Source organism: Coccomyxa subellipsoidea, assembly GCF_000258705.1.
Source record: "Coccomyxa subellipsoidea C-169, whole genome shotgun sequence".
NCBI classification, from domain to species: Eukaryota; Viridiplantae; Chlorophyta; class Trebouxiophyceae; family Coccomyxaceae; genus Coccomyxa; species Coccomyxa subellipsoidea.
Genome location: NW_005178019.1, coordinates 534,757 through 561,835, shown reverse-complemented (window position 1 = coordinate 561,835; position 27,079 = coordinate 534,757). Strand labels below are relative to the sequence as shown.

At 52.2% G+C, this 27,079-nt stretch overlaps 6 protein-coding genes across 6 annotated transcripts; 5 read left to right on the top strand and 1 right to left on the bottom strand.

The window, feature by feature from the left end:
• On the top strand, positions 1 to 3,862 carry COCSUDRAFT_45437 (Six-hairpin glycosidase; the record flags this gene model as incomplete). Its single annotated transcript, XM_005642877.1, has 7 exons — positions 1 to 149; positions 671 to 861; positions 1,542 to 1,729; positions 2,073 to 2,272; positions 2,655 to 2,781; positions 3,485 to 3,571; positions 3,839 to 3,862. 7 exons carry the CDS (start codon positions 1 to 3, stop codon positions 3,860 to 3,862), a joined length of 966 nt encoding a protein of 321 aa, XP_005642934.1.
• Positions 3,863 to 6,499: 2,637 nt separating this feature from the next.
• Positions 6,500 to 7,263, bottom strand: COCSUDRAFT_60353 (hypothetical protein; the record flags this gene model as incomplete). The annotated part of the gene is made up of 2 exons (XM_005642876.1): positions 6,500 to 6,631; positions 6,892 to 7,263. The coding sequence occupies 2 exons, from the start codon at positions 7,261 to 7,263 to the stop codon at positions 6,500 to 6,502; spliced, it is 504 nt and encodes a 167-aa protein (XP_005642933.1).
• Positions 7,264 to 9,807: 2,544 nt separating this feature from the next.
• Positions 9,808 to 14,224, top strand: COCSUDRAFT_20725 (DUF500-domain-containing protein; the record flags this gene model as incomplete). Its single annotated transcript, XM_005642875.1, has 8 exons — positions 9,808 to 9,920; positions 10,631 to 10,797; positions 11,100 to 11,212; positions 11,748 to 11,861; positions 12,375 to 12,535; positions 12,921 to 13,023; positions 13,456 to 13,576; positions 14,094 to 14,224. 8 exons carry the CDS (start codon positions 9,808 to 9,810, stop codon positions 14,222 to 14,224), a joined length of 1,023 nt encoding a protein of 340 aa, XP_005642932.1.
• A 2,366-nt stretch (positions 14,225 to 16,590) lies between these two features.
• COCSUDRAFT_31759 (S-adenosylmethionine decarboxylase) lies at positions 16,591 to 19,213 on the top strand (the record flags this gene model as incomplete). The annotated part of the gene is made up of 5 exons (XM_005642874.1): positions 16,591 to 16,878; positions 17,187 to 17,418; positions 17,709 to 17,933; positions 18,287 to 18,508; positions 18,887 to 19,213. Exons 2-5 carry the CDS (start codon positions 17,275 to 17,277, stop codon positions 19,211 to 19,213), a joined length of 918 nt encoding a protein of 305 aa, XP_005642931.1. The 5' UTR covers positions 16,591 to 16,878; positions 17,187 to 17,274.
• A 2,068-nt stretch (positions 19,214 to 21,281) lies between these two features.
• COCSUDRAFT_54963 (putative ornithine decarboxylase) lies at positions 21,282 to 24,785 on the top strand (the record flags this gene model as incomplete). The annotated part of the gene is made up of 7 exons (XM_005642873.1): positions 21,282 to 21,389; positions 21,755 to 21,853; positions 22,120 to 22,284; positions 22,658 to 22,781; positions 23,084 to 23,231; positions 23,553 to 23,659; positions 23,980 to 24,785. 7 exons carry the CDS (start codon positions 21,282 to 21,284, stop codon positions 24,288 to 24,290), a joined length of 1,062 nt encoding a protein of 353 aa, XP_005642930.1. The 3' UTR covers positions 24,291 to 24,785.
• A 712-nt stretch (positions 24,786 to 25,497) lies between these two features.
• On the top strand, positions 25,498 to 26,745 carry COCSUDRAFT_54962 (hypothetical protein). The gene is made up of 2 exons (XM_005642872.1): positions 25,498 to 25,548; positions 25,767 to 26,745. The coding sequence occupies exon 2, from the start codon at positions 26,268 to 26,270 to the stop codon at positions 26,502 to 26,504; it is 237 nt and encodes a 78-aa protein (XP_005642929.1). The 5' UTR covers positions 25,498 to 25,548; positions 25,767 to 26,267; the 3' UTR covers positions 26,505 to 26,745.
• Positions 26,746 to 27,079: the final 334 nt, after the last annotated feature.

Below are 27,079 nucleotides of genomic sequence, written 5' to 3'. Positions count from 1 at the left end.
ATGCATGCACAGGTGTCCGTTGACGAGCTTCACAGCAACTGGAAGAACAAGTATCTTGCCACAAGGAGGGATGGCAGCAAGTACGTCAAGTACAATCTTGCTGGCGATTCACAGCCCTCCAACGCTGTCACAACCTCGGAGGCCATTGGGTAAGCAGACTCGTAAGAGAGCAAAGCTTTCCAAATGTGCAGCAAGCTTCTGCTAGTCCCTAAACACAACACAGAAGACTGAAAGCAACAATATAGGTGTTGCTTGGCGTATCTGGTCCTTAGGACTAGAAAGAAAAACAATACCGGTAATTGTTGAAAATACAAGCATTCTAAGATTGCACAATGAAAGGAAGCAGACTATTCTGTAAAGGCAGGGAACAGCAGTGTAGTGGGGAGCAAGACTAGGGACTGAGATATTATTACGATAATTTATATTATTACACGCTTCCCTGCCACAAGGCAAGGTATGTCCTGCCACAATCCTACCCCTTGCTGGACTCGCCAGAGCAGATCCAAGCAAGAACCAATCAATCGCGGGCACGGTGCTTAGTACTTACACTGCCCCCCTCCAGCCAGGGCCTTGCAGGATAAGGCAATGTGAAGTGGCATCTGAAGCGAAGTCACAGCATATCTCATTATATTTGAAAAAGACAGGAGCTGCAAAGGAACGATGTGCGCAGGTATGGGATGTTGATCACTGTGCTGCGCGGCGAGAAGCCTGAATTCGATGGCTTAATGAAATTCTATCAGAGCTTCATCAATCCAAACCATGGGATGATGAAGTGGCAGATTCTCGACAACTTCACGGCTCCTGACAGCAATTCCGCCACCGATGGCGACATGGACGTGGCTTACGCCCTGTTCAAAGCAGGTTAGTCGTCACTGATGACTTATCAGACTGGCAATTGACATGACACAGTACATCACTGCCCCGACCTTATTCTTCATCCAGTTTAGCTTACTATCATTATCATTATTATTATTATTATTACACGCCTTTTTAATCCATGAGGATCAGGTGCGTCCCTTTAGCTTAGGATTTAGGATATATGGATTCAGGGGTAAGAACTAAAGGAAGGGGCTTCTAGAGTAATATTTTTCAAGGAATATGCAATGGTGGAGTTAGGCTATAGGTCCAATGAAGGGTTAAAAAACTATAAAACACAAAGTGGATGAACTCTAATGCCCACTAGAACAGGTTGGTCTGTAAGTCCTTATGTAGTCTGCTGCTTTAGGAATTGCCCGTTCTTTGCAAGCCATCTGCCTTGCCTTAATCTTGTGGACAGATGTAGAGATGCACAGAGCCGAACAGGAAAATCTGTGTGCGTTGGTTTCTTTTTTGCATGCATGACGTGCAGTGCTGGCTGGCATATAAACAAAAAGCTTCTGCCAGCATGAATCGTTGCATAGCTTGAAAATTTCGGTTTTACGAGGCGAGTCCTTTTCTTGTCTGGCACGGGGCGGCTTCAACATCCTTTGAGATGATAACCAACTTGACATCCCACAAAATGTCTGAAGACAGCTCGAGCAAATTTCTCGTTGCATGCACAGAGAAGAAGTGGGGTGGCGGGTCCTACAAGCAGCAGGCTCTCAGCATCTGCCAGTCGCTGCTAACGCACTGCATCAAGTCTGGCGAGAGTCACATGCCCATGGTGGGCAGCTGGGCAGGGCCGACTGACAACCGGGTGCTGTCGAGATCATCGGATTGGATGCCTGCCCACTTTCTGCTGTTCAAAACGGTGCGCTCTGCATATTAATGCAGACAGTCAAGCTTCAGTATCCCTGGGAATCTCTTGTGCATTGATAGCTAGGAGAGCATTGTTGCCATGATTGCTAAAGGGCACTGCTGAGTGGACGGCAGAAGGACTTGACAAAATATGGTTGAACTTGCCAGACCGCAAGCAAATGAGGGCCATTGCCAATTTCCTGCTGCAAGTGTTTCTATTTATTTGATATACTGTATACTTTACCTCAAACACTTGCATGCAGCCTGTTTCCACTGTTTGCAAGTGTATCCTGCGACAGGGTTTCTGTCTAAGTTTTACCCCCGTTGACAACCATTGATGCAATTTTAAAGTGCAGGAGGACAGCGCGCACGCAGACAAGTGGCAGGCAACATTTGACAAGACAGTGGCAGCCTATGAGCGAAACCGTACTCAGCATCCAAGGGGACTGCTTGCAGATTTCCATGTGTACGATGAGTCAGCCAAGGTCTACAATGCATCCACTGGGTTTGTGTTGGAAAATTCGCACGACAAGGACTACTTCACAAACGCCTCAAGGTGTGCCGAAGTGCTGGACTCCAATGCATGTCTTACATCAAGCGCTTGCCATGTGCTATCAAGTTCAATCAAGAAGATTTTATAAAAGACACTTGTTTCCCATGTGACACTCTGCTGTGTCTCAGAGCAGCTGTGCCTTCTTATATAGTTTGGGATACCTCTGTTCTCAAACCAAACGATTTGAGTCTTAGAGCTGACTAATTGCCTGCAGAGAGCAACTGCAGCCATGTAAGGTCTGCAGAGAAGCCAACATCCGTACCTCTGGAACACGACATGATAATCTCTCATGAGCATTGTAGTCTTGCATGCGAAGCCAGCAATACAGCTGAGGCAGTGCGTGATGTAGCGTGACTGATTCTGACTGATCGTATGTGTCATGCAGGATACCCTGGCGCCTGGCAACTTTCTGGAAGGCGCATGGAGAGCAGGCAGTGAGGGACGCCGGCCTCTACCCTGCAATGAAAGCCCTCAAGAAATTCTTTGAAAGCGAAATCGTAAGCACCGGAGAGGTGAGTCATTGCTTACTGCTGTGCATTGGTCAGAATGCCTCAATTCCTCAGTCTTGAAGCCTTTCCTGTAGCTCAGTCAACACTGTCACAATGGAGAAGTGCTCAGGAAGCCCGCATAAACTGTCGTCATGTTGAATACTTGGCTTCCTTTCAGGGTTTGACAGGGCTCCTAGAAAATGTCAGGCCAGCCCAAAAGTAGGGCAAGGGCGGGCCTGCTGCCATAATAGTAGCTGAAACTTCGGGGCATCCCTGAGGTTCCCAGAATGTTTTAATAGGGAGAAGCTGGTTTTCCCTTTAATCTGGCCTCCAAGGTGTTCATATTGCCTGAAGTCAGGGGACCCCCTGAGACACTGCCACGTAGTCTCGGGGCGTTGCCCTATGCCATTTGGCCAAACCTGAATTTATCCCGGGGTTTCCCTAAAAACCTTGCCCCTAGCACTGCAGGTTGGCCGATCCCTTGGGGGGCCCCGGGGGGTTGTCAAACCCTGGTTCTTTTGGAGCTTGTCCACCCCATCTCATCATGAGCACACCAGTACACTTATTGTGTCTCCCTGGCTACTTGCATAGAAATATGTAGCTGACATGGCAAAAGCATGGCAGCGAGCGCTCTATCAATCAAGGTGATTTGATTAATATCTGAGCTTCGGTCTAAGGCAATGAGCATGCCATGGAGTGGTCTGAGCATATGATGACTGCGGGACAGGTGAAGGGTGGATACTATCTGGATGGCAGCAGAATGAATGAATGGACAAACAACGCTTACATGGGCCCTGCATGGTGCCTGCTCAAGGTAGGGCTCTTATCATTGATGTCTGACACATCTCATAGGACCATCCCACGAGGATCATAATTTAAAAGGTCTGAACACCTGACAGGTCTATAAGCATCTGATAGGCTATTGCTTGGATCTTGCTTGGATCTGGCGGGTCCTAGAAGGGCTAGAGATGGGCAGCCTGTGTCGGCAGATCAGCAGACGCACCTTGCCTCTGGGCAGTAAAGGCAAGTAATACTAATAGTATTAACAGTAATAATGAGATAGGCTATGGAATTAATGTAGGTGTGCTGCACACTATGTGCATAGGCAGAGCAGACTGTGTGCAAGTCTAAAACAAAGGTGTTGCCTCTATGTCGTGGAAAGTGCACACTGGGAACAAAGCTGTTAATCAGGGCATGCATGCATTCATAGGAAATAGTGTAGATGGGTGCTTGCTCACAGGTTATGGGGAGTAGCAAAGCGGATGACCTGGAGCAGAAGGTCTTGGAGCATGTGAATGACCGCTACTTTGCGTGCGCCACTCTCCCTTTGCCTGGCAGTGTTTCTTCAAACACATCCCATTTCCTCCCTTTTCAGTGCGCTGTTGCAAAACAAACACGGATTTGCAGGGTTATTCTTGGAAAACTTTTTTATTACCCCGTGGGTGACCTGAACCATGGGTCACTGACTTGCACGTAGTCAGCTGCTCCTGGCTTCTTTCTGCTTTCCGGGTACTCTTTTACTACGTGAGCCTGAATGAGAGGTACTTACCTTGAATGCCAATATTTCAACCGAGAACGCCTCAAGTGAGAATCAGCATGGCCCACAGAGCAATGCACCACACAATGGCGGGGCTGGTGACATGGCAATATGTACAGTGTGGGCTTCTCAGCTCCTCAACACCTGCCGGTGCTGCAGACCATAGCTGACGCTGGTGAGTGTCATGTAGGGATTCCATACTTCTGATGTCAATCCTGGAGACACAGTAGCGCTGTCGGCTGCGCTCTGCACCACCAGATTGACAAAGTGCAATTTTGCTGCAGCTGTTATTGGCAGGCTATCACTCTTTTGTGCAGAAGGAAACGGGCCTCATTGTCAGGCCGCTGGTTGTTTGCACCAATGACTCAGTCAATCCTTGAACGCCTGCTGGTGCTAGGTAGCCGACAGATTTGTAGGATGGGTCAGCCTAAATGAGTTTAACGCTGTCAAAGGGAGGTGGGGAAACCCCTTTCGAGCAGCTTCTGGGCTCACGTATGGGTTTGAGTAAATAGCCCTGTCAGTGGTCTGCTCATCCATTCAGTCACTGAAGCATTGCTGAGCAAGATTGATTGACAGTAAGGCTGCTGCACATGCGCCAACAGCAGGTTAGACTGTGCATTCACCTTGACGCATCCCGACTGATTCAGACAAAGCGGTAATGCCTGGGCCCAGCAGGAAGCTTCTTGGTAGCTGCGCTGCAACTGCGCTGCTGCATGCAGTCTGCAGTCAAGACCATGGGACTTTGAAGTTGCCAGCTACTTCACAGGCAGTCAATGATGTGTGCAGAAATCAGACGTAACTGTTTATCTGTGTGCCAGTGTTCACGCCAGGTGACACAAAAGCATTTGAATGAGAGTTTGAGCACTGCTGACAGGAGCATGCATGCGAACATGCACGCATGCATGCATCTTGAGGCACAGAGGAAAGGCCTCTGCACGTGGACGATTCAAACCGCATCCGTTACAACAATGTAATCTACACAGCAGAGCCCGATGCATACGCGGCCTGCTATATTAACAACAGGAGTAATATCTGGCAAAAGCCGAACAAATGAGCACAGCTAGGAGGAGCTCCAAAAGACACAGCTAAATTTACAGGCACAAACGTCTCCTGCCTTATGCTTTATGCGCATCTGCAGCAATGCACTCAAGATCATACAGTGAACTACTTCGTCAAATTAAGATAAGACCATCGACACTGCTGGCCATGTCAGCCGCCATGTCAAAACAATTGCAGTGGGGGTGATTTCATTCATTCATTCATTTGCAGCCAGACAGAGTAAAGGAGAAAATATAGGAGTCCAGCAGGTGAATATACATCTGCATTCAAGCTTAGTCCATGTTCGAAATTGACAGTGCTGATATCACTTGCACAATCCACTCATTGCAACCGAACTCCAATATCAAGTGAGTCCTGTGCACAGCCCACACGGCTGGCCTTTGAGGCAGCTGTCAGACAGCAACTTCGTCAATCGTTCCAATTCTCATCATACAACCAGTTATCAGTGTCTCTGGACCACTGCATGTTCAGGAAGATCCAAATTGCAAGGTCTTAGCCAGGGCAGGAATATTAACATTACATCTGAGTCCTCAGTGCCCTAGGCTGCGTGACGCATCTGCATCATGAGGAGCGAAGCATATCTATGGTACATTGGACAAAATCAAAAGTAAAGAAAAAGAGTGTAGAGCACTGATGTAACTAGACTGGACAACAACCCCATCGATTGAGTTGTCTGTGGGCATGGCAGATTTGCTGTGACCAACAGACTTGGAAGACCCATCCTACACTTTTTTCTGCGTTGGCAGAATGGGTATGCGGCTGCAAGGCCATTGCTTCCGGCTCCAAGCTCAGGAAATATGCTTGACAAACTGAGATTCAACCTAGCACAACACACAAGCATCAGAACATCACCAAGAAGAACCAGAGACCACTCTTCAGCTTGACTGGCACAGCCACCAATGTTTCTTCTAATATACAGGGATGAGAAGAAATACCTCCGGTATTACTCAGGAACTTACAGAGCTTAGTCCTACGGTGAGCCCTGCCACTAGGTGGCACGGTGCGCTAGGAACCCATCTTTTACACGATCGCCGAAGACAAATTGCCAGACAAACATTGTAACAGGTCATACATACCAATCAGCTTCAGTATCTGACAAAGATTCCGCGTACCTTTCATTCCCGCCATGGATGTTATGACAAGGCATCAGATGGCTTCAGGGCGGACGGTCACGCCCGTCATGTGCCGCGCAACCACCGTCCAACGCCAGCGGCCATCCTTGACAGGTTGCATCTTGGAGGCATCGATGCTCCAACACCGTTCGAAGGCCGTGCGAGCCTGCAAGGCCAGGATGTTCACACAGACATCCGGGAACACGAACCAGAATAACCACAAAACTGGATCAACAGGCTACATTTGAGGAGTCGATCCGACATAATAGCGGACTGCCAGCTGAGGGCTTCATTGCTGACAGCTCTGGGGAGCAGTACGTACTATGTGTCCAGGATGTCAACATCTGAGAATATAGAACAACTACCACGGCAGCTCCTCAGCACCAAAAAAGCACCGGTGAGGGTCCCAAACGGATAAGGACACACCTGCTGCTCAGCATTCTTGAAGAATTGGTCCATCTGCTCTGGGCTCGGCGAGCTTCCAAAAAGGCGCCTAGTCGCTTGCCTCTTCGTCTGCTCGCCTCCTAGGGTCCCTTGCTGGTCCATTATTGGCGCATCGTACGAACATTGGTCGTGGCAAGGCCGTTTCCTGCTCTGAACTTCCTCACTCTCCCCACCGCCGCTGCTCACATCTTTCTGAGTAGGTTCGCCCACCCCGAATAATCTTCTTGACGACGAGCCTGCCGACCCGTTCTGCTGCTGCAACTTTTTATCCGGAGTGATGAGCGCATCTGATAAGCTTGCAGCCTCCTGCTGCTTCTGACAGAGAATGATCCTGCTGCTTTCCTGGTGCAGCATATTCTTGAAGTTTAAACAATCCTCACTGCATATGCTTCCTGGGTACAACAACACCTGATCGCCCTGACAGCATGCGTACTACAGAGTTCTGGGAGCCTTTGTGTGCCAGACATGGGTATACGCAGGAGGCTGTAGCGCGATTTTATGTGTCCTGGAACAGATTGCGAGCGTTATGATGAGAAAGCATAGTTTCTAGGACAATGCCCCTTTATAAATATGCACATAATATTAATCCAAGGGATCTATAGGGCCAGGACAGCAGGCACCCTGCCATTAGCAGTGCGCCAAATCGCATCTCGAGCAACTTGTTCGTGGCAGGGATGACGTTGGGATCCCACTGAAACAAGAGTCGTCTGGCATGTTGGTGGTCTTCAGGGTCTGAGGCTCTCAGACCTGTTGAGGCAACCTTCTGAGCATTCACCTTGCACTGTGCTCTACCTCAAGCACTGGTGCAGCCTCAGGGACGAATCGCGCTTCCAGTGTGCCAAGATATTTTAAGTAAGCTGGCAAAAGCGTTCAATCACCGCTCCTTGCTGGAGTTGCGGAGGGGATCTGCTGACTTGGCAACCCAGAGCTACTCCTCAGTGCAGTTGTGAGGTACGTTGTTGCCGTGTTGCAGCTGTTTCGAGAATCTTGCAAAACATGTTGCGTGGGCCAGCTTTCCTGCTCGAGAAACATGGCCAGGCGAAGCTTTGAAGTGCACCCTGATGTTCCTTTGAGTGTTCCACGATATTTGAACTAACCTCGGCTTAGAGATGTGTGCTTCGTTGCCAATGGTTCAACGTTCCTCTAAAACCCTGGCCTGCCTTTGGATCCACTCTTGAGGGGGAGTGCAAAGTAGATGTCTGAAGAAAATGCATGCTTCCTGCTTATGATTTTGCCTCCCTGGTCCTCCAGGCGGAGTGGAGCAGGTCTCGGGCGACTGATTTCGCTCCTGGCAATGAACGGACAAGCGACGCCCCTGTGCTCCATCTGCTGGGAGACGTTGGGCAAGTATGGGGGCCCAGTCACCCTCCCATGCGGTGCGGTCACAGCATCCTTCCATCACATGCACCCTCTAAATCCCCTGAACATACCTTCTCATTTAAACGGCCTTGATCTAGCAGAATCTGGAACCTTGGAAAGGCGCCTGCTCTCTGCATGCAAGATCATGGCTCAAGTCTGCGTACTGTAGTGGAGACTCTCTCCTCCGCAGGGGCACCATTACGGATGTGCTTGTAGCCATTCTGGCAGCGCATACAGGTCTGCCAAAAGCTTATAAGGCAGAGATGTTATAAGATGTTGGAGCAGCCGCCTGGTCCCTCTGTGTGTGCATGTATACATTATTTTTTTGATGGCTAATCATTGTGCAATGCCTGGGCCCGGCTTTGGGGGGGCGGCACAAGTACTGCGTGCCCACCCATGATTGATTGGGCCTGGTTTGATCTTGCGAATCCAACAATGAGCAGCGGGTGCGGCAGCCTTTGCGTGCAGCTTGTCTGCAGACGCACCTCTTCTTGCCTTCTGACAGGACCAATGTGCGATACAACTAGTTCATGGGCATGCTCCATCAGATCGCACTCGTCAGGGGCTTTCCGAATTCGGCCTCAAGCTTATTAGAGGGTGATTGTGCGTGTCAGAACGGTGTTACAGGAATATTAATTTTACTACTTCGCGTGGGCAGGACACAATGGCTGCCTATACTGCATGGCGCAGAATCACCTACTCAGGTCCAAACACATGCAATTGCCAATGTTAGTAATGTGCGTGGGCAGGCCACAACGGCTGCCTGCACTGCATGGCGCAGCTGCAGCGGGCCAAGGCGGAGTGCCCCCTCTGCCGCGCGGCGTTCCCTGCAGGGACACCATTAGTCGTCAACCACGAACTGCGCGACCTCATTGCCCTCGCGGCCGCGCTCGGCACCGTGGAGCAGAACGATGGCTGGCAGGCCATAACAGCCCAGGTCAGTGTCTTGATCATGCAACTCCTGCACTAAGCCCGCTCATGCATTCATCAGTAGGGAGTGCATTTGAAATTCGCCAAGGGTCGCGAATGCAGTCACTCGCCTGGACAATGCACCCACAGCCGATACTTGTGTCCGGCAGTTGCAGTGGGGGCAGTAGCGCTGATGAACAGCAGCGGCCCTGGTTTCGGCAGGGTGGTTTCCGCCGTGGCAGTGCTGGTGCCACCGTCAATCAGTAGAACTATGGCGTCCGGCCTTAACGGGTTCATTCACCCTGTCACTGTGGAGATCCATAGATAGCACATACCACCTGTTCAATAGCCTAAGTCTAGGGTGATCTTTGACATGAGGAGAAGCTTTTGAAAGCTGCACCTCAGGACAGGAGCAAGCAAGCAGCTGTCCACACCCTGTTTTTCCAATTCTTGAGTCACTGTCGACCTCAGGCGAGTGGTAGGCAAACCAGAGAGTGTGATACCGGCGTTTGAATCCAAACCTGTTATGGCATGTGCGCGCAGGTGCCGAAGAAAGGCGCGGACGGCGAGCTGGAGGGGACGCAGTCTGAGAACGGCGTTTCTCTGGTGCCGACGGCGCCGCCCGCGCACATGTCTCTGAGCGCCGTTCTGGACGGCGACGGAGACCTGCTCTCCCTGGAGCCCCCCTGCTGGGTCCCCGACTCGCACGCGACAACTTGCACGCGGTGCAAGGCCGGCTTCAGGTGGGTCTGAAGACCCTTTGTCAACTCCCCTCATCTGACACCACTTGGGAATGTCATGCCCCAATAGAGTAGGGTCGGCTAGTACACCATAGCCTGCCCCCGCTGCATGCAGGCTACTAGTGCACCTGCAGCTTGTTTATTGCTCAAGTCCCAGGGAAATGTAACATGCAGGAGAAGATTGACAAACATGCGTCTGCCTCCTTGTGGTTGGTTCAACGACAGTGCTTTCTGCCGCCCATGAGATGGATCCCTGTCAGGTTTCTGGGAAGCCAGGTGTTGGGCAATCTCATTGTGGTGTCTTGAGGTTCATGCAGCGACAAAAGGCAGAAGCAGCTTGGTGACCTCCAGAGTAAAAGCTGATTTTATGAGTTTGCAGCTTGCCCGTACGGATGCATGGTATGCCTTTCATACGCATGGTGTCATATGTAGGGGTCCAGTCTGTGTTTACAAAGTATACACTATGGCCTCCCCCCAGCCGCCCTCATGATTTTAACATTTGGCCAAAGGGTGCAATTACCTGCTTCTGCACCAGCGCGACCGGTGTTGAAGTAGGTACATGTGCCCCATGCACACATGATTTTTATATTCTTCCTGGGGTTGACATCTCTTGCATTACGTCCACTGCCAGGCTCCTCAGCTTGTCAAGGAATGCTTGGCAAAAAGAGTAATCTAGAGGTCTGCATTTTGAATAAATTTAAATTTGAACGCAGGCCTCTGGCGCGCACCCGCCACCACTGCCGGCTGTGCGGGAGCATATTCTGCGGCGCATGCAGCGCGGGCAAGCTGCTGCTGCCGCCCAAATTCCGGGAGGCATCGCCCCAGCGCGTCTGCGTCAACTGCGCTGCGCTGCTCACCCCCCTGCAGCCCTTCCTCGCAGGTGCGCGCACCTGCCGACACTTGACACTGGTACCACCCTTGCATGCATGCAGCACCTACCACCAGCATCAATTGCACTTAGGCCCAGCTGGAAATAGAAAAGCGTTTGATATCTCGGCGCTCTAGCTCATTGCTGTCGCAGGATTGGGTGAATTTATGGACCTTGACATACCTCTGCAATGTCTCAAAATGCCTGGCATCAACTCTCTTGGACATTGACCCTCCGAGAAAGGATGTTTTTTTGGAAGCAGAATTCCCCCTTCTGTTGTTCACTAAGCATGCTGCGCATGTGGGCCTAAGCAGGCACGGTGAGTCACGCGGTGCAGCCGGCAGTGCATGATGTCACGGATGCGAGCGCGCTGAGGTCATGGTTCAACCCCCCAATGGCCGCCAGCCTGGCAGCTGAGCTGTACAAGGTGCGCGGCACGACATTGCTTTTGTGCCGCTTGAGGCCACACACACACATTCAGAACTATTCGCCTGCTATTCTCTTTGTGTTTGCGTTCTGTATTGGATTTCAGGTCATTTCTCGTCTTTTGCATTGAACAGGCATCTAGTATATCGAATCCAAAGGGGCAGGAGACTGTCTTGCAGAAAAGTGCATGCATGCGGTCTCATAAGTGCCATGGCCTGGCTCTGTGATATCTAGATTTACTTGTGTGGTGGGTTGTGATCATTGTGTAGGTTCTTGTCGGGCCATGTGGACTTCTGAGGCTGTATGCATGTATCCGTCTGGCATAGGTCCTTTGGCATGCACGCATCGACTACTGCGCACAACATCTTTCTGATGTGGCTAATGTACTCAGGCATCTTGTGCCTGCACGCCCAATATAGTATGTGGGGGGTATACTGTATTGCATACCCTGCAATATTCTAATTTGGGCTACCCCCAAAACAATTCACCCCAAGATACATTTGGGTGAATACACGCAAAATGGGTAATGCTCGCAGGCGACAAACATCGTGCGCAGCTTTGCGGCGGTCGGCAGCCGCTCGCCGGACAAGGCAATTCCGGCCGCCATCCTTGATGGCGCTGCAGGCTTCGCCATCCTCTCCGTTGCCAAGGTGCGACTGCGCCGTTTGTTCTCCGTTTGTTCTCAATCTCTTCACTCCACTTGCGATAAATATCCAGTCAGTTCTGTGGCACTTCAACATCGAAATAGGTTTTACTAGACCAGCGGGCACGCCTGCTGCGCGCAAAAGGCGCCGCAGCACCTGTCTGGCTCGAACTGGCTATCCATGGCTTGAACTGGAATTAGCGCATTTGGGTGCTGGGGCATTTATTGCACCGCAGCGGATGTCCATGAAGGGAGGCTCTCTTTACTCTGGTTGATGCGCTCTCTTCACTCTGCACGGCAGCCCTTTTTCTTTTCATGCACTGCACTTGCATGTCATTGTTTCTGCTTTGGAACTTCTCAAATATGAATTTGCTACGAAAGAGAACGTGCGCAGTGGCTGCGGCCATCGTAGTGTATTTGCCTCGTTTCTTTCAATGTCAAATTCTAAGTTCCGAGGGGGAACGCCTGTTTCTTACAATTTAAACTCGAATATCTGAGAGGGAACACGCACGCGTGGCAGGGCGGCTGCGGCTGGAGCGTGGCAGCCGGGACGGGGCTGGTGGTGGCGCGCAAGGCCGGGGGGTCCTGGACACCCCCCTCGGCCCTCGGCTTCTACAGCTGCGGCTGGGGGTTCCAGTTCGGCGGCGTTGTCTCTGACCTCCTCATCGTCCTGCGCAACCAGTGCGCGCCCCTTTCTCACCCCGTTGTATTGGATACCCTGGCTTGCCATAGTAGGTCATTTGTGATGGGGGGATCATGTTCCTTGACTTGCTGACAAGACCTGATATCCCTTCATGCCAACTATCCATATGTCGACAGCAGGGAGAAGCGGCAGCTGTTGTTTTGATGAGCACATCAGTGCAGGTTGGTGATCTGGGTGTATCGTGCCATTGGAATGATTCGCAATTCTTGAACGCCCCGTTGAAAAGCTTAACCTCAAAACCTTGCAATGATGGGATGTCTTACATCATGCAGCAGACTTGTGCACGCACAGACCTTGCTCTCCATAAGCACAGTTCTCGAAAATAGCTTTGGACTCTGCCAAGTATGCTTATGGCATTTGCAGGCCGGCGGTGGCTGCATTCTGCGGCACGCTGCACTGCGGGCTGGCGGGTGGGGTCAATCTGGCGGTAGGTCCACTGGGCCGCCAGGCCGAGGTCACCATGCAGGTGCGCGAACATGACCCCCGTCCACGTCAGCATGACCTGCTGTGCTGCTGTGTTGTCCCTTTGTTTGCAGTTGTCGCTAATTGTGGGTTGCAACTTTATTGTGGCCGCGCACTGATGCAAGCAGTCTCTGTTGTCTGGATGGCGGCTCACTGAAACTATTCCACTTCAAGGCCAGGGAACACACGTTGCTGGATGTGATTATGGCATGTCTTTAAAAGTACCTGGCTATGTATCAGCTCAATATATGTATGGTTCTGGTCTTATAAATGGAGCTTTGGGAACCATCTGAACCCGTCACGCTTCCACTACAATACCCTGGAGCTCAGAACAAGTGCTCCATGAGCTGGGGTCACCAGACATGCAGTTCCTCATGCCGATTCTGGACTGCTTGGTATGTGTAGGAGTGATGACTAAAGGGTTACGATCTGCCAGGTGGGCCTGGCCGGCGCGGCGATGTGCTACAGCTACTCATGCAGCCGCGGAGCATTCGCCGGCGTCAGCATCGAGGGCTCGCTTCTGACAACGCGCTCTGATGTCAACCTCAACTTCTACGGTGAGTTCACGTTTGGCTGTGATCCTGCCTCCTTCTGATTCCAGTGTCTCTGGTGCTTCTGTTGTAGCGAATATGTGGAAACTTTAGATTCTTTGTTTGTCATGTGCTCGGATGTGAACCTGAACTTCTACTTCTTTCCTGTCTCTGAAACCAGTGGCTGTTCGTGTCTTACTTCATTTGTTGTTTGAGGACACTTACTCAGAACGGCAGGCACTTTGACAATCATGGTCCCTTGCGCTGCCGATCAGATGCAATTTTGCCCTTATGGAAATCTGTTCTGGAGAAGTGTCCTTTGTTTGTATGTTTAAAGGCTGCTTTGAGGGGCTTCTCCATTTGTGCCCTAGCAATGCAAACCTTGCCAGGGCGAGTGGGGATTGGGGTCTAGAGGGGATTGAGGATTATAAGGGATCCAGGAAGCGCTTGTCCTGCTTGCTTGGGGTGGTTTCACATGTCTGCCAGGTGTTGCATGCAATCTGTGACTCAGCGGTGACGTGATTGACTTGAGTTGCCTGTTCAGGCCGGCCGCTGACCGCAAAGCAGCTGCTCATGGGCGACAACGTGAGTGCGCCAGTGGCGGCCGATGCGCTCTACACTGCACTTGACGACCTCATGGCGCGCGCCGGAGCGCTGTCCGCAGAGAGAAGGTGAGCACTTGTCTTTGCTTTGGGAACCTTCGTCTTTGTTATTACTACTTTTTTCTGACAAGGAGAAAGATGCGGTAAATTGTGTTGCTGGGCGGCGTCTGTTGGGGCCTGCAATGCCCTGCGCTCTGTGGCAGCCTAGTAAAAGCTGAGGGTTAAGAGTCACCGCATCTGGCAAGTGTGCGTCCTGGGAGGCTCTTTTGTCCAAAGCAGCGATGAGAGAATGCTGCCGCAATCCTTACATATAATCAAGCTTGATTAACCGCATCTGGCAAGTGTGCGTCCTGGGAGGCTTTTTTGTCCAAGCAGCGATGAATGAATGCTGCCGCAATCCTTACATTTAATCAAGCTTGATTAACCGCATCTGGCAAGTGAACGTCCTGGGAGGCTTTTTTGTCCAAAGCAGCGATGAGAGAATGCTGCCGCAATCCTTACATATAATCAAGCTTGATTAATCTTGCATAATTCTCTGCAGGGAACGTCTGGAGGCGGGCCGGCGGCAGCAGGCGGCTGCAGCCGCCGCGCAGCCAGCATCGTGCCTGGCGGCCGCGCGCTGCGGCGCGCGGCCAGAGTCGGCTGTCCGGCCGGGCAGCCGCGCCGCGCTATGGGCTGCCCGAGACGGCCCGCCGGCCGCCGCCCAGGCCGAGGCGCTGCCCGAGCGGGCCGAGGTCCTGCCCGAACCGGCGGCCGAGCCGGCTGAGGGCTTTGGGCAGTTTGGGTATGTCGATGAGGAGGGGAGGCCTGAGGACAGCGAGGATGAGCTGGGCTTTCCTGGGCTGTTTGAAGCTGAGTACGACTGAGCTTTCTTCCTTGCTGCTCCCTTCGAGGGACTTCTGTCGCAACAGAGAACCCTTCGCAGGAGGTTGCCAGACTGTAAGAGAGTGGGGCCTTTACCGGTCAGCGTGGATCAGCTGAGCGTCGGTGAGAGAAGACAGATGCAGAGAAGATCAGAAGATGGGCAGTGTCTCTGGTGCCTGCAGGCTTGGACTTCTGGCTGCATTAAGAGCAGATTCCATTGACATACCCGTAATAGCCAAAGGGTGATGGCCTAAGAAGTGCCAGCACTGCAAGCTTTCCCTCCTGCGGTCTATTTTGCACTGGTCAAAGCCAGACGAACAGCCTGATCTGGCAGGGCTGAAAGGATTTCCTTTTGCCTTCTTGCACCCAGGCGCACCTTGCAAACAGGTGTCTCCGGTGCTGTAGCAGCAAGAGTCTTATTGTATATATTGTACATGCAAAAAGGGGACAAAGAAAAGGTGCTCCTTCTGTATCTCTAGAATGCTCTCTGCTCGCAGCAAACGGCAAGGAAGGATTGCCGGAAAATTTTGGTCTGTGTGGCAACCTGCTTTGTTTTGTTTTGCAGTGTATCAAAATGCCTCACGCTCCAAGTTCCTTCAGGCTTTGACAGCCTCTGATTTCGCATCGCTTTGTTTTGCTTTTGAATCCAGCCTTGCTAGAACAACAACTTCAGTCTCTGTGTCAAGCAGAAAATGCTTTGTACATGATGTACCAATGCTTGTTCTTTTCGAGCCACCCGTTTAGCTTCCAGGCAGCTTGCATGCATAGCATGCACTGGGCTGCTGCTGATTTTGTGTAGGCGCGCCTCTCTTGTACATGTGCATATATGACCTTTGCTTGATTTCAAGCGCCACTTGTCTGTGAAGTGAATCTTGCAAGTAAATAGACTTGGCGGGGAATCCCGGGCTCTTTGGATCTTTGGCTCTTTGGACCCTAGCAGGCCTGCAGCTTGTCTGCAGGCACATCTTGCCTACTGGCAGAAATAACTTGTAAAAATACAGTAATAGCAGCAATTGCTCTCTTGGTTGCAACCAAAGACCACCTTCAGGAAACATCCATGCCAGTGGCCGGCCAACTTGAAGTTGGAGATATTGCAACTGCAGTAGCTAGTGTACTGCCGGATTGGCAATCGCAGTCTTTGGGGGCGAGCCTCAAGAAAAATACCCCGGCCTGCAGGTACCAGCTGGTACCTCCCACTCAGTGCCAAGCTTTGTGGCGGTTACTAAGTAGTGCTATTCAGCTGACAACTGCAGTCACCACGGTGGCATCATGCTGATGATGATCATGCATCATGGATGATCCACCGCGCACATGCGTGGGCACAATGCGCCACCTGGGCGTTCAAACTCTCATAGTATCCAGATTATCAAGCACAATATTGAGTGGAATGCACCCTGCTGAGTCTGGTATCTGGGAACGTGAGATACGGCACAGAGCACTCCTCACCTAACACCTGGCAGGGCCATCCGAAAGGCACGTGTTGATATGAGTGCTTGGTTGGTGAAGAACGCCAGCGCAGACCATGGACGGCCCCACATCTCCACTTTCCTAATCGCTGCCACAGAACAATATTCCAGTCACCAAAGCTCGTCGATCTCCGTCCGGCCCCTGACTCTGTTGCTCCTTGCGCTCGAAGCAATCTGAAAGCTTCGCAGTAGGCCCTCCGGGTTGCAACTCTGGCGTATATTCTGACCAGTAGATCAAGAGCAGAGCATGGAACCAATAGGCGGCCAGTGCTCACAGTTGTGTAAGAGTAATAGTTTCAGTACCAGCGGTCAGAAGTGCGAGCGCGATTTGGCATTCGGAATAGAGGACGTCAGGCCTTGGGGCGCACAGCAGAAGTTTAGCGCAGCTTTCGCAGATGTGAGTATCCTGGCTTCTGGGGGGTTGTCTGGCATCATGTGCTCGCTGCTGGGCATGGATCAGATTCTCGTCGATATATGAACAGCATTGCAAGTAGGTTGAAGTGGGCATGCATACCAGGGTCATCAATCTGGACGTTGCTGCACTTGCTGCTACCTGTGTATTTTGCGTAGCAAGACTGCCCCAGGGCCGTATGGTTGGCTGCGGACCCAATGTGCAATTGCTTTGTAGAGTATCTGGAATGGATGGTTTGCGCAAACCTGCCGTGCCAAGTTTCGTTGCTCACAGCAGCTTGTTGTGTGGTGCAGTGCGTGAAGAAGCCCTCATAACAGGAGCTAGTGGAGCATCAGTCTGACAGTTATTGGCAAACATATAGGGAGCGACCAACAGAATATAATGGAAAGCGAGAGCGTGCTTCCTTGCCCCTTATTTGAGGGAAGCGAGAAACGCCTTGCGGCCGAATTCTCCTTTGGAGCCGCCAGCCGTGTTGAGGGCCTCCGGGCGCTGCGCCGTGGCCAGATCGATGCGCTGCTGCACCAGGTGTGCGACCTTCCCTGGATTGATTGGAGACATATTCAAATTAAAGGTGTCTGCTGTCTCGGTGCAGACTCGAGCTGCTGTCCTACTGGACCGTGAGGTCCTCTAGAGTTCTGCAGCGAATGCATGGAGGCGTTCACTTGCTTGGTTATCGTACGAGAAAAGGGTTTTATCATTTGCATGTCACTGGGACCCTTGCTTGATCGCAGCTTCGTGTTTCCGGATGCTCGGAACGTGCTCGTCGAGGTCCGGAAGCTGCTCGGTTCTGCTCACAGCGTCCTTTTGCCATGCAGGCGGCGTGCTGCATCGTCTCGTGCCGATCCAACGAGGAATTCGATGCCTACGTGCTGTCCGAGTCGAGCCTGTTCGTGTACCCCGACAGGCTCGTGCTGAAGACATGCGGCACCACCGCGCTGCTGGCTGCCGTCCCGATGCTGCTGGACCTGGCAGCGTCGCTGGACATGCGCCCCTCCAACTTCAAGTACTCCAGGGCATCCTTCCTGTTCCCGGAGAAGCAGGTCACTCCTCACATCACTTCCTCAAGTCGGCTGAAGACCAGCAGTGCAGCACTTTTTTGCGTTCCTACATCAATATGCTTTGCGTTCCTACATCAATATGCTACTGAGTGTTTGAGTATCAAACCATCCATTTTGTGCGGGCTCGTGCAACCTTGGGAGTAGCTGCTAAGCCATTTTCTGCTTGGGGTGTTGCCGCCACGGGCATGCATGCATGCTTCCCTGTGCCGCAGATCAATGCAGTGGGCCTCTTGCTTCACTTGGGGTATGCCAATGTTCTAATGCACGGCCTTGAGCCTGAACTGAGCAATGATCTGCGGAGTAGAAGTCTGATCCGGGCGCTGTGTTCTATGCAGCCGGACCCCTACCTGTCTTTCGAGCATGAGGTGGCATTTCTGGAGGCCCATTTGGGCCATTTGGGCGGAGGAGGGAACGCGTATGTCCTGGGAGACGCGCTCCACGGCCTGCGCTGGCACGTCTACGTGGCGTCCGACTGCGGCTGGCCGGCAGCTGCGCGCAGGGATTCCTCCGCAGACCACTCCATCGAAGTCTGCATGACCGACTTATGCCCCGTCAAGGTGGGCACTGTCATCATGCTGATCTATTGTAGCGGTCATCAGCGGTTCATTTGCTCCACCGTGGCATGCAGCCTCTCTGTCCACTGTGGCTGCATGCATGCCCTCTTACCTCTGGCTTGAAGTAGGCGAACTGAAGCTATAGGGGACTCATGCAACTTCTGTCATGATGCTGAAATACTATGCGCATGGAGGACCCCCCTTTTCACCCTTTGTGCCAACATGCTGACCTTGGAATGTTCTTGTCTCGGTGCTGGCTCTGTTGCTTGGTAGCTTGCTTGCAGATGTCTGCTGTGTCGCTGTCAATGTCTGTGAGTGGAGGTAAAGTTTCATCTAAGATGATGTTAAAATTTGCCGATTTGAACCATGTTGCCAAAACAGGCGGCGCAGTTCTTCCGTGGCGACACATTCGTCTCGGCACGCCGCACGACGGCCAACACCGGGATCGCCGATTTGTTGCCCGCCGCCGACATCGACGAATACGTATTCGAACCGTGCGGCTACAGCATGAACGGGCTTCAGGGCGATGCTTTCTCAACCATCCATGTCACGCCCGAAGCCATATGCTCCTACGCTTCTGTGGAGCTGACTGGATGCGCGCAAGAGGATGTTGCCGCTTTCGTCGCCAAGGTGCGCTGCAGCAGCTGTGCATCCTGTGTCAAGCTATTCCACTACAGCGCATGTTCTGCACCCTTCTGCAACCTCTAGAGTGCTATGCCACTTACTCTATTATATAGCACTCATCTCTGTTGGAAGGACACCCGAGCAGGGTATGTCCAGATAAGCGGCTGTATTGCAACTGCTTTGTAGTTCCTCGCAACCTTCAATGTAAGGCTCTTGGCGTTTCGAGAGATGGTCAGAGTGGCGCATGCAACCTCTAAGATCTGTACTTAGGCATGAATATGTTTTAATACCCCGCATGCTGATCGTTGTGGTGACTCCTGTGCAGTCTGCGGGGATATTCTGCCCGGGCAAGATTACGGTGTGCATCACAGCCGCCGCCGCCGCACCGCTGAGCGGCTCTCTGTCCGCGCCAGGCTACAGCGTTCTGGGCACCGCTCTCCAGTTTCTGCCGGGCGGCGCCAGCGTGCTCGTCCACAGCCTGCAGGCGATTGGCGCTTCTGCAGCGGCAGCGGCGGCCATAGAACAGGTCTGGGTGCTTTTTGTGCACTAGTGCGGAAAGTATGATGGAGCATACTTGTGTGCTCGCACACGTTATACTGAGCCAATTTGTAGGATGATGAAGTCGAGAGAAGTTGAAGGCGTGGCGCCAGCTTGGTGCGGGATGACAAGAATCTCACACCAGGCTGCTGCCGTCTCTTCAGCTTCCGCAAACTTCAGAGGTCGTGGTGTGAAAGGGGGGTGAATGCATGCAATCAAGGGGCAGCAGCGTCATTCCTTGCATGCTTGTGTCAGGCGGTGTCCTTGCATGCATGTTGAGTTGCACACTGTCTGCAGCGCCATTACCGTTTTGCAAGGAATTTAATTTTTGCAAGAAATGTACTGAGAGGAGCCATACCTGAAATTTGTGTCTCTGCTTGTCCAGGCTGGCAAGGGAGCGGAAGCAAGTGAGAAGCTGGCGGCAGCTGCCAACGGGGCAAGCATGGAGGAGGACAGGCTCAGCCAGATCAGCGAGCTGACTGGACTGGAGCTGAGCGGACTGGCCGGCAGCGCATGCTGCTCTGACGATGATGGCTCTGCCGCTGCCATGAGCGCCAGCTATGCGTCCAGCCTGGCATCCGAGGCCGCCAAGCAGAGCCGCCCCTCCACTCCCGAGGCCGTCTGGCCAGGTGTGCTTTTGCTCACCTTTGCCTTTTTCAATGATGAATCTACCAATCAGAATGATGGCGGACAACGGCGATGTTGATTATAAACGCAATGCGCTGTAGAGGTGTCTGTGGTGAGTGCATCCTTCCTAGACACAGCGGTATTATCTTTCAATGGGCCCCTATTTCCCACTCAATGATTTGCTCCAACGCTCTGCGAGCATTTAGCTAAGAATGTAATTCTACCTTTGATGAGGGTGGGCATGTGGGTCTGTCCCCCTCGCAAGGCCATCGCATGCACATGGTTCGTCAGCACAGTGAGTACAGGCCTCAAGTGAGGGGTTTCTGGATCTTTCTGGTGCAGAATTTTGCAAGAGACTACGACATGGTAATTGAAGTGAAAATTTGAAATTGAAACCGCAAGAGATTGTTATTTGAGGGGACTTTGTATGACCTGCAGACTGGCAAATGGTGGACAAGCCAATGCCATCGCCGGTGTCAGCCGCCAGGAACGCGGCTGGAGACATGACGTCCTTGCTGTCAGGGGTCCTCGCGCAATACAGCGCCGTGCCGCTGCCATCTGGCGACGAAGCCACGCTCGATGCATACCTCTCCCGCCTGATCAGGTGCACGTCCTTCTTTTCCACCATGCAGCTGGTGAATCCTCCTGATCACATAGTAATCACAGGCTCATCTGCGGGGTTGGAATGGTGTTTCCTTCCTGCATTGACAGAGCCTCCGTGACACTTTCACGTATGGACCACAATTTTGACTGTCATAAGATTTGCAGCCTGTGCATGACATGTCCTCAGATTGCACATGGGCTTTTTTCTTTGACTGGCATTCATCTAGTTCAATCTTCAAAATTCAGTTTTCAAGATTTAGCTTTGAATTTGAAAAGTTTTTTTGGATTTAAATTTCTGATTTGCAGGCAGCACCGGCTGGAGGATCCGGTGTGCATCGTGGATTTGGGCAGAGTGAAGGGCCTGCACGCGGCCTGGGTGGCTGCGATGCCGCGGGTGACACCGTTCTACGCGGTCAAGTGCAACAATGACGAGGCGATCCTCTCCGCGCTCGCCGCTCTCGGCGCCGGCTTCGACTGCGCCTCTGACGCAGAGGTGAGATCTTTTTTCTCGTTAGTGCTAGATTACTGAGATTCCCACAGGGCCTGAGCTCTTGCCAGGTTAGCAAGGCGTCCAATATAGTAGTAGATGCAGTTGAGGGTGACGGGATAGATATTGTGTGCTGAGACAAGTGCGGTTTTGTCAGGGGCTTGTATGCCTGCCTTTGGAATTGTTTTAATCTCTTCCACCTGAATCTCTTGTCACTGATCCTCTTTGTGCACTGTGACATGTCGGAGTACTTGCACAAGGAAAGGAATTACCTAGTATTAGCTGCTTCTGCGTAGACTGCTGGCTAACATTCAAGCTCAGAATATCCGCATTCTGTCGGCTGCTGAGGTGAGATTTCTTGGTTCCTGCAGCTGGACATGGTGCTGGAGTTGGGGGTTCCCACCGGCCGCATAGTGTTTGCCAACGCATGCAAGCGCCCACGAGACATCCGCCGCGCAGCCGAGAAGCAGGTCCGGCCTCATATGCCTCGTTCCAGCACGTTTTTCCAACGCCAGCATATTTTGCCAGCTTGCCCACATTTCCCATGATAAATTTCCAGATGCCTGCATGGCACCACTGAACAGGAAGATTAGGCCTCATTGCCTTGAAATGATTTCCCATTTGTTTAGCTGCTGCCTTACCTGCTGTGCAGACTAGCACAAGTCTTCAGCCTTGCTTCAGCCCCTGTAATGTGGTTCCAGAGGATTGGCGCCTGATGTGATTGTGACTTGCGCAGGCGAATCTGACGACCTTTGACACAGCGTCTGAGCTGGCCAAGCTTGCCAGGTGGCACCCCGCCACGCGTGCATTACTGCGCATCCGCGCAGACGACCCGGCCGCGCGCTGCCAGCTGGGCAATAAGTATGGCGCCGACCCCTCTGAAGTGCCCGCCCTGCTGCAGGTGGGTGAATCATGCATTCTTCCAGACACTATTTTCCTGAGGAGGGGTGTTATGGGAACAAAGTGGGTCTTGGAGGGCCCTCCAAAACCAGGCCCGCCAAGACCCCAGGGGATTGGCATTGAGCTCGAGGGCAGTTCAGCTCTTGCATGTCGGTATTGAAGCAAGTCGTTTACTGGCACAAATTTTTAGTCGCCTGATTCCTTCGGTAGTGTGCCCCTGTTCTCGACAAGGCAGTGTCTCAAGCGCATGCTGTCTGCCTCATCGTTGCAGTGTTTGTGATTGCAAGCACATCAGTGGAGGGCAGAAATCTCCATCGTCCGGACCTCATAAATCGCTGCGACTAGATGCTGATGTGGCCTTTGTGCTGGATTAGGCGGCCAAGGAGATGGGCATTGAGGTGTGCGGCATCAGCTTCCACGTCGGCAGCGGCGCGACCAATCCGGATGCTTTCAGCGAAGCTATCGCTCTCGCCCGCACCGCCTTTGACGCTGGCACAGGTATTGCTCGCGCTGCCGTGCTTTTCTTTTCTTCCCGCAGACACTCTGGACCTGGCCTTGCACCAGAAGTCCAGGGCTCATAACACGCGTATCGGAGTATTTTCAAGTTTAGTGCGCCTAGCATTCCATTGTGTAGCTGATGTCCATGCCTCCGCGCTGGTCTCATTCGATGTCTTACAGGAATACAGTGGTGTGTATCCGATGTCTTACAGGAGTATAGTGGTGTGTATAGGTTCAGGGCAATCTTTTGTTGCCCATCAAGACAACATGTTGGCTGACTCTGCGTTTTGTCATGTGTGCAGGCTTGGGATTCACGATGGACCTCCTGGACATCGGAGGGGGATTCTGCGAAGGGCGAGTCATGGGCGACGTGGCGGTGGCAGTCAACACCGCGCTAGCCCTGCACTTCCCCGTCTCCAGTGGCGTGCGCATCATTGCAGAACCCGGCAGGTGTGTTGATCAACCCTGCCAGACTGCGAGACATGCTCTCTGTCAACTTTTGTATCAGATGTGCATGCGAGGTCGTGTTTTGTGGGAATTGTGCACCTCATGCAGCCTAGGTTTGAGGAGGTGGGAAAAGCAAAATATGGTTGCCAGCTTCAAACATGTTGGCCAATGGTATTTTTGGAGAGCTTCTAACCTCTCAGCCGGTGGCACATACAGCTAGCATGCGGAAAAAGTTCAGGGACTGTTAATGGCCAGCATTCCTGGCGTGGTCAGCATGGCGAACAGATAACTTGTGCTAAGGGAGTTGATGTTCATGCATTGCAGGTACTTTGCAGAATCCTGCGCCACCTTCGGATCCATGGTTTTCGGTGTCCGGGACGGCCGGTGCGCCAAATCCGGCGCGGCCATTCGCGATTACTGGATCACTGACGGTGAGTCATGCTCTGGCTTTTGAGCGGCTTTCATATGCTGTGCATGCGTGCCATGTTGTCCTTTCTCTCAACCTGGAGTGCCACACGATGCAAGATTGTGGTATTTGTGCTTGCATACCGTTAGCTTAAAAGGGTGTAATCGAGAGGTGCAAGTATTGTAGTGCGCAAGTACCGTAGTTTGCCAGGATCGCGGCATGCTTGAAACTTACTGGGTAGGAAGAGAGTGCTGTGCAAAATACTAGAGTATCAGGCATTGGAAATATACCTCCATCTTGTGAAGGAAAAGGCCTGACTTGTTCTGTTACATTTCTCCTGTGCAGGCATCTATGGCAGCATGAATTCATTGCTGTACGATCATGCCACGGTGGCGCCGCGGCCGCTGCACATGATGACTAATGAGGCCGTGAACGGTGCTACGGACCTTACGGATGGTCCCATGCTACGCGGCTGCGTTTTCGGCCCTACCTGCGACGGCCTCGACACCGTGCTGCATGACTACGCGTTACCTAATCTCGACGTGGGTGACTGGCTGGTGTTTAGGAACCACGGAGCTTACACGTTCGTCGGAGCCTGCCCCTTCAATGGCATGGACCCTGCTCCTGCCACGTTCTATGTCTTCTCTGAGAATTGAGCTGTGGGGATTCGAGGAAGTGGAGCGTGAGTAGGAAGTGCAGCTGGCGATGCATTGAGGAATTTGGATGTGTGTTGATGGGCACTGAACACGGCAAATTTCATGGAGGTGTCATGCAGAGGTCAGAGGATTAGAGGCAGGCAGAACTCTCAGGAGGGAGGGGTTATTGCAGCGCTAGTGATGGATTAGTACAACAGGAGAATTGGGTATTGATGATCATTTTATGAAAGGAAAGCAGAGTGGGATCATGGAATAACAACCGGAAGTATTTGTCATAAGCAGGCAGGTTCCTGCTGATCAGCGGTCGGTGTGCAAGTTAGTTACATTCCACAATTACATCACAATCACATCAGAAGCAACCCAAATTTTTATCAGTTCTGAGCTCCTGAATTGGCGCCCTTTAGGAGGGTTGTGCATCAGCGGGTAGTTTGTTACAGGTTCTGATCCAAAGTTTCAGTATGAATTCAGGATGGTCATGATAGTGCACTCCTATGGAGGAAACAGTTCAAGCAAGCTTACAGAGGCTGGGCCCAATGAGTATTTTGGTAGTTTGTCGTCCGTGGATAGTGTATGGTATGTGGAAAATTCGAGAGTTCCTCATTTGCACTTATTTGTTGGAAATCATGCTCACCTTAAATCGCCCTGATTTGCAGTGCAGTGCAAGTTTTGCACACGTGGGTGGAAAGCGGAACGAGAGGGGGTGGACATGTGGGTGACACGCGTGTCAGACGTGTACCTGCTGACACGTCGGACACGCAGACTGGGAGGTGAGGACGAAGTGGGCGTGTCGAGGGTGTAAGATGATGCGTGAAAGCTTTTCTACGCGAGTCTGTGGGTGTGAAACCGGTGTTGATCATACCACTACTCTCATACTTTCTGATAAAGATGAGTCCGATGCAACAAACACAAAGTGCCTTGAGGTATCGCTCCCGGCCCATCTGCGGCAGCCCGACACTTGCAGATCCTGACCTGCCCGTGAGGGCATAAGTCCCACTAAATTTTTTGAACATATTGTGCAACCATGATGGCGCGCTGATGCGCTGCGCACCCTGCGCGCCTCGAGTGGATAGCGGCCGGCGGAGCGGCAGCAGGCGCTGAGATCATGCCGGCGCTGCAACCATGATGGCACTGCAGCAGTCAGATGCGCTGCTGCCGATCTTGGCGCCCGGTGGCGGCCTGGCTGGGAACCCGGCAACGAGGCGGCCGCTCTGCGCGTGCTCGGCGTGCTCGCCGCCGTCTGGTTGAGCAGAGACAGGAGGTGGGCATCGGGACCTCTGACACACACTTCTGCTGAGTGTAGTGTTCTACTCGGTTTCCAATTGATGGGAGTGTTCATATAACACTGGATTGTGTAGGATAGCATACGGTCTTAGATCTCTTGGTCCTGCACGGTCAGGAGGGAACACCCTCCTGCCTGCCTGTCACGTGGGTAACAGAAACGCTAAACTGTGACCGATGCTGTGCTGTGGTCAAAAGGTGCATCGCGCAAGGAGACGGAAAGCTGTTCAGCAGAAGTACCCAATAAGGAGCTGGCCGCCTCCAAGTTGTGCTTCATGGGGCAGGCAGATAGATTCCAGGAAGCCATCAGCAACACCCTCAGCCATATGCAACAGCTTCTCGTTGCTCCTGGGAACTCGTTGGAGGCTGTGCGGCTCGCGAGGAGTCCCGCGTTGGACTTTGATGCACTCTGAAGCTGAGGATTACAGAGTTGCTTATGCGCATGACTGTTTTGCTTACATGTCCACTCCGAGGGAGTTGCAGCGACAACATAAGGTAGATGACTTAGCATGCATTCACGTACGGCATCCTGTACAATGATCCTCATTTCGAGATGCCGTATGAGCTCAACCAAGGCCGGTTGACAACAGCAATCCTATCAACCCGATGTTGTACCAGATGCATGCCCAGCAGCAGTACTAGGAGATGGTGCCACCAGCAGTGCTGGAGTAGTCGAGGCAGCATGGCATCAAGTACTGCATGATTGTAAGGGTCAGAGTAGACCACATAATCAACTTGAAGAGCCTGACAAGCAACTATCCGGATTTTGCCCTGTGGTACTCGCGCTCCATGGCAGCGATTGTCATCCCGCAGCCGGGATGGGACTTTTTAGATACGATGCCGGCGGTTGGGGGTTACCAATTGGAGTGCCACCAAGATGGGGGGAACCAATATAGAAGAGGGTGGGGGCCTCCTGAGTACATGCAGTTTACATGAGACGGTGAAGCCATTCTTCAACAAGATCCACATAGAGAGTGGCCGCCAGGGCCGAAAGGGCCGCGCTTGGAGCTTGCGTATGCACATACCACGTATGGCGTCCTTGTCAATCAGGTTGAAGATGACCACATGCAGTATTTGGAGGTTCCGCACAACAGAATGAAAGGGCTCATCAAGCTCACCGGTCATATGAGTCATATGATATGACTCAGAATTCTCAGAAAAGGCTATTTGAGACTCCAAAAAGCTTTTGGCACCGATCGATGCACATGTGATGGTGACGTTGTTGGCCCCAGGTCGACTTTTTGGGAGTAGTAAATGCACACTGTGGCACGAATCACACGTCGTGCTCACGGCACAGAGCCATGTGACATTCTGGAAGTTTTGGATGGTTGCAATTTCTTTTCTATTCTTTACCTTAGCATCATAGTTCCAGCCTGACACCTCCTGATATCAGAGCAATTTGAAGTTGAAGCAGCAATCATGCTCTGCAGGTCATAGCCAATCAAAGGGGTCACTGTCATGCCATGAGCATCAGCACAGGTGCCGTACAACAACCATGGAATTATTCGCCA

Excerpts from the sequence above, each read along its gene's own strand:
- COCSUDRAFT_54962 (XM_005642872.1), top strand. The coding sequence starts at position 26,268 with ATGATTGTAAGGGTCAGAGTAGACCACATAATCAACTTGAAGAGCCTG.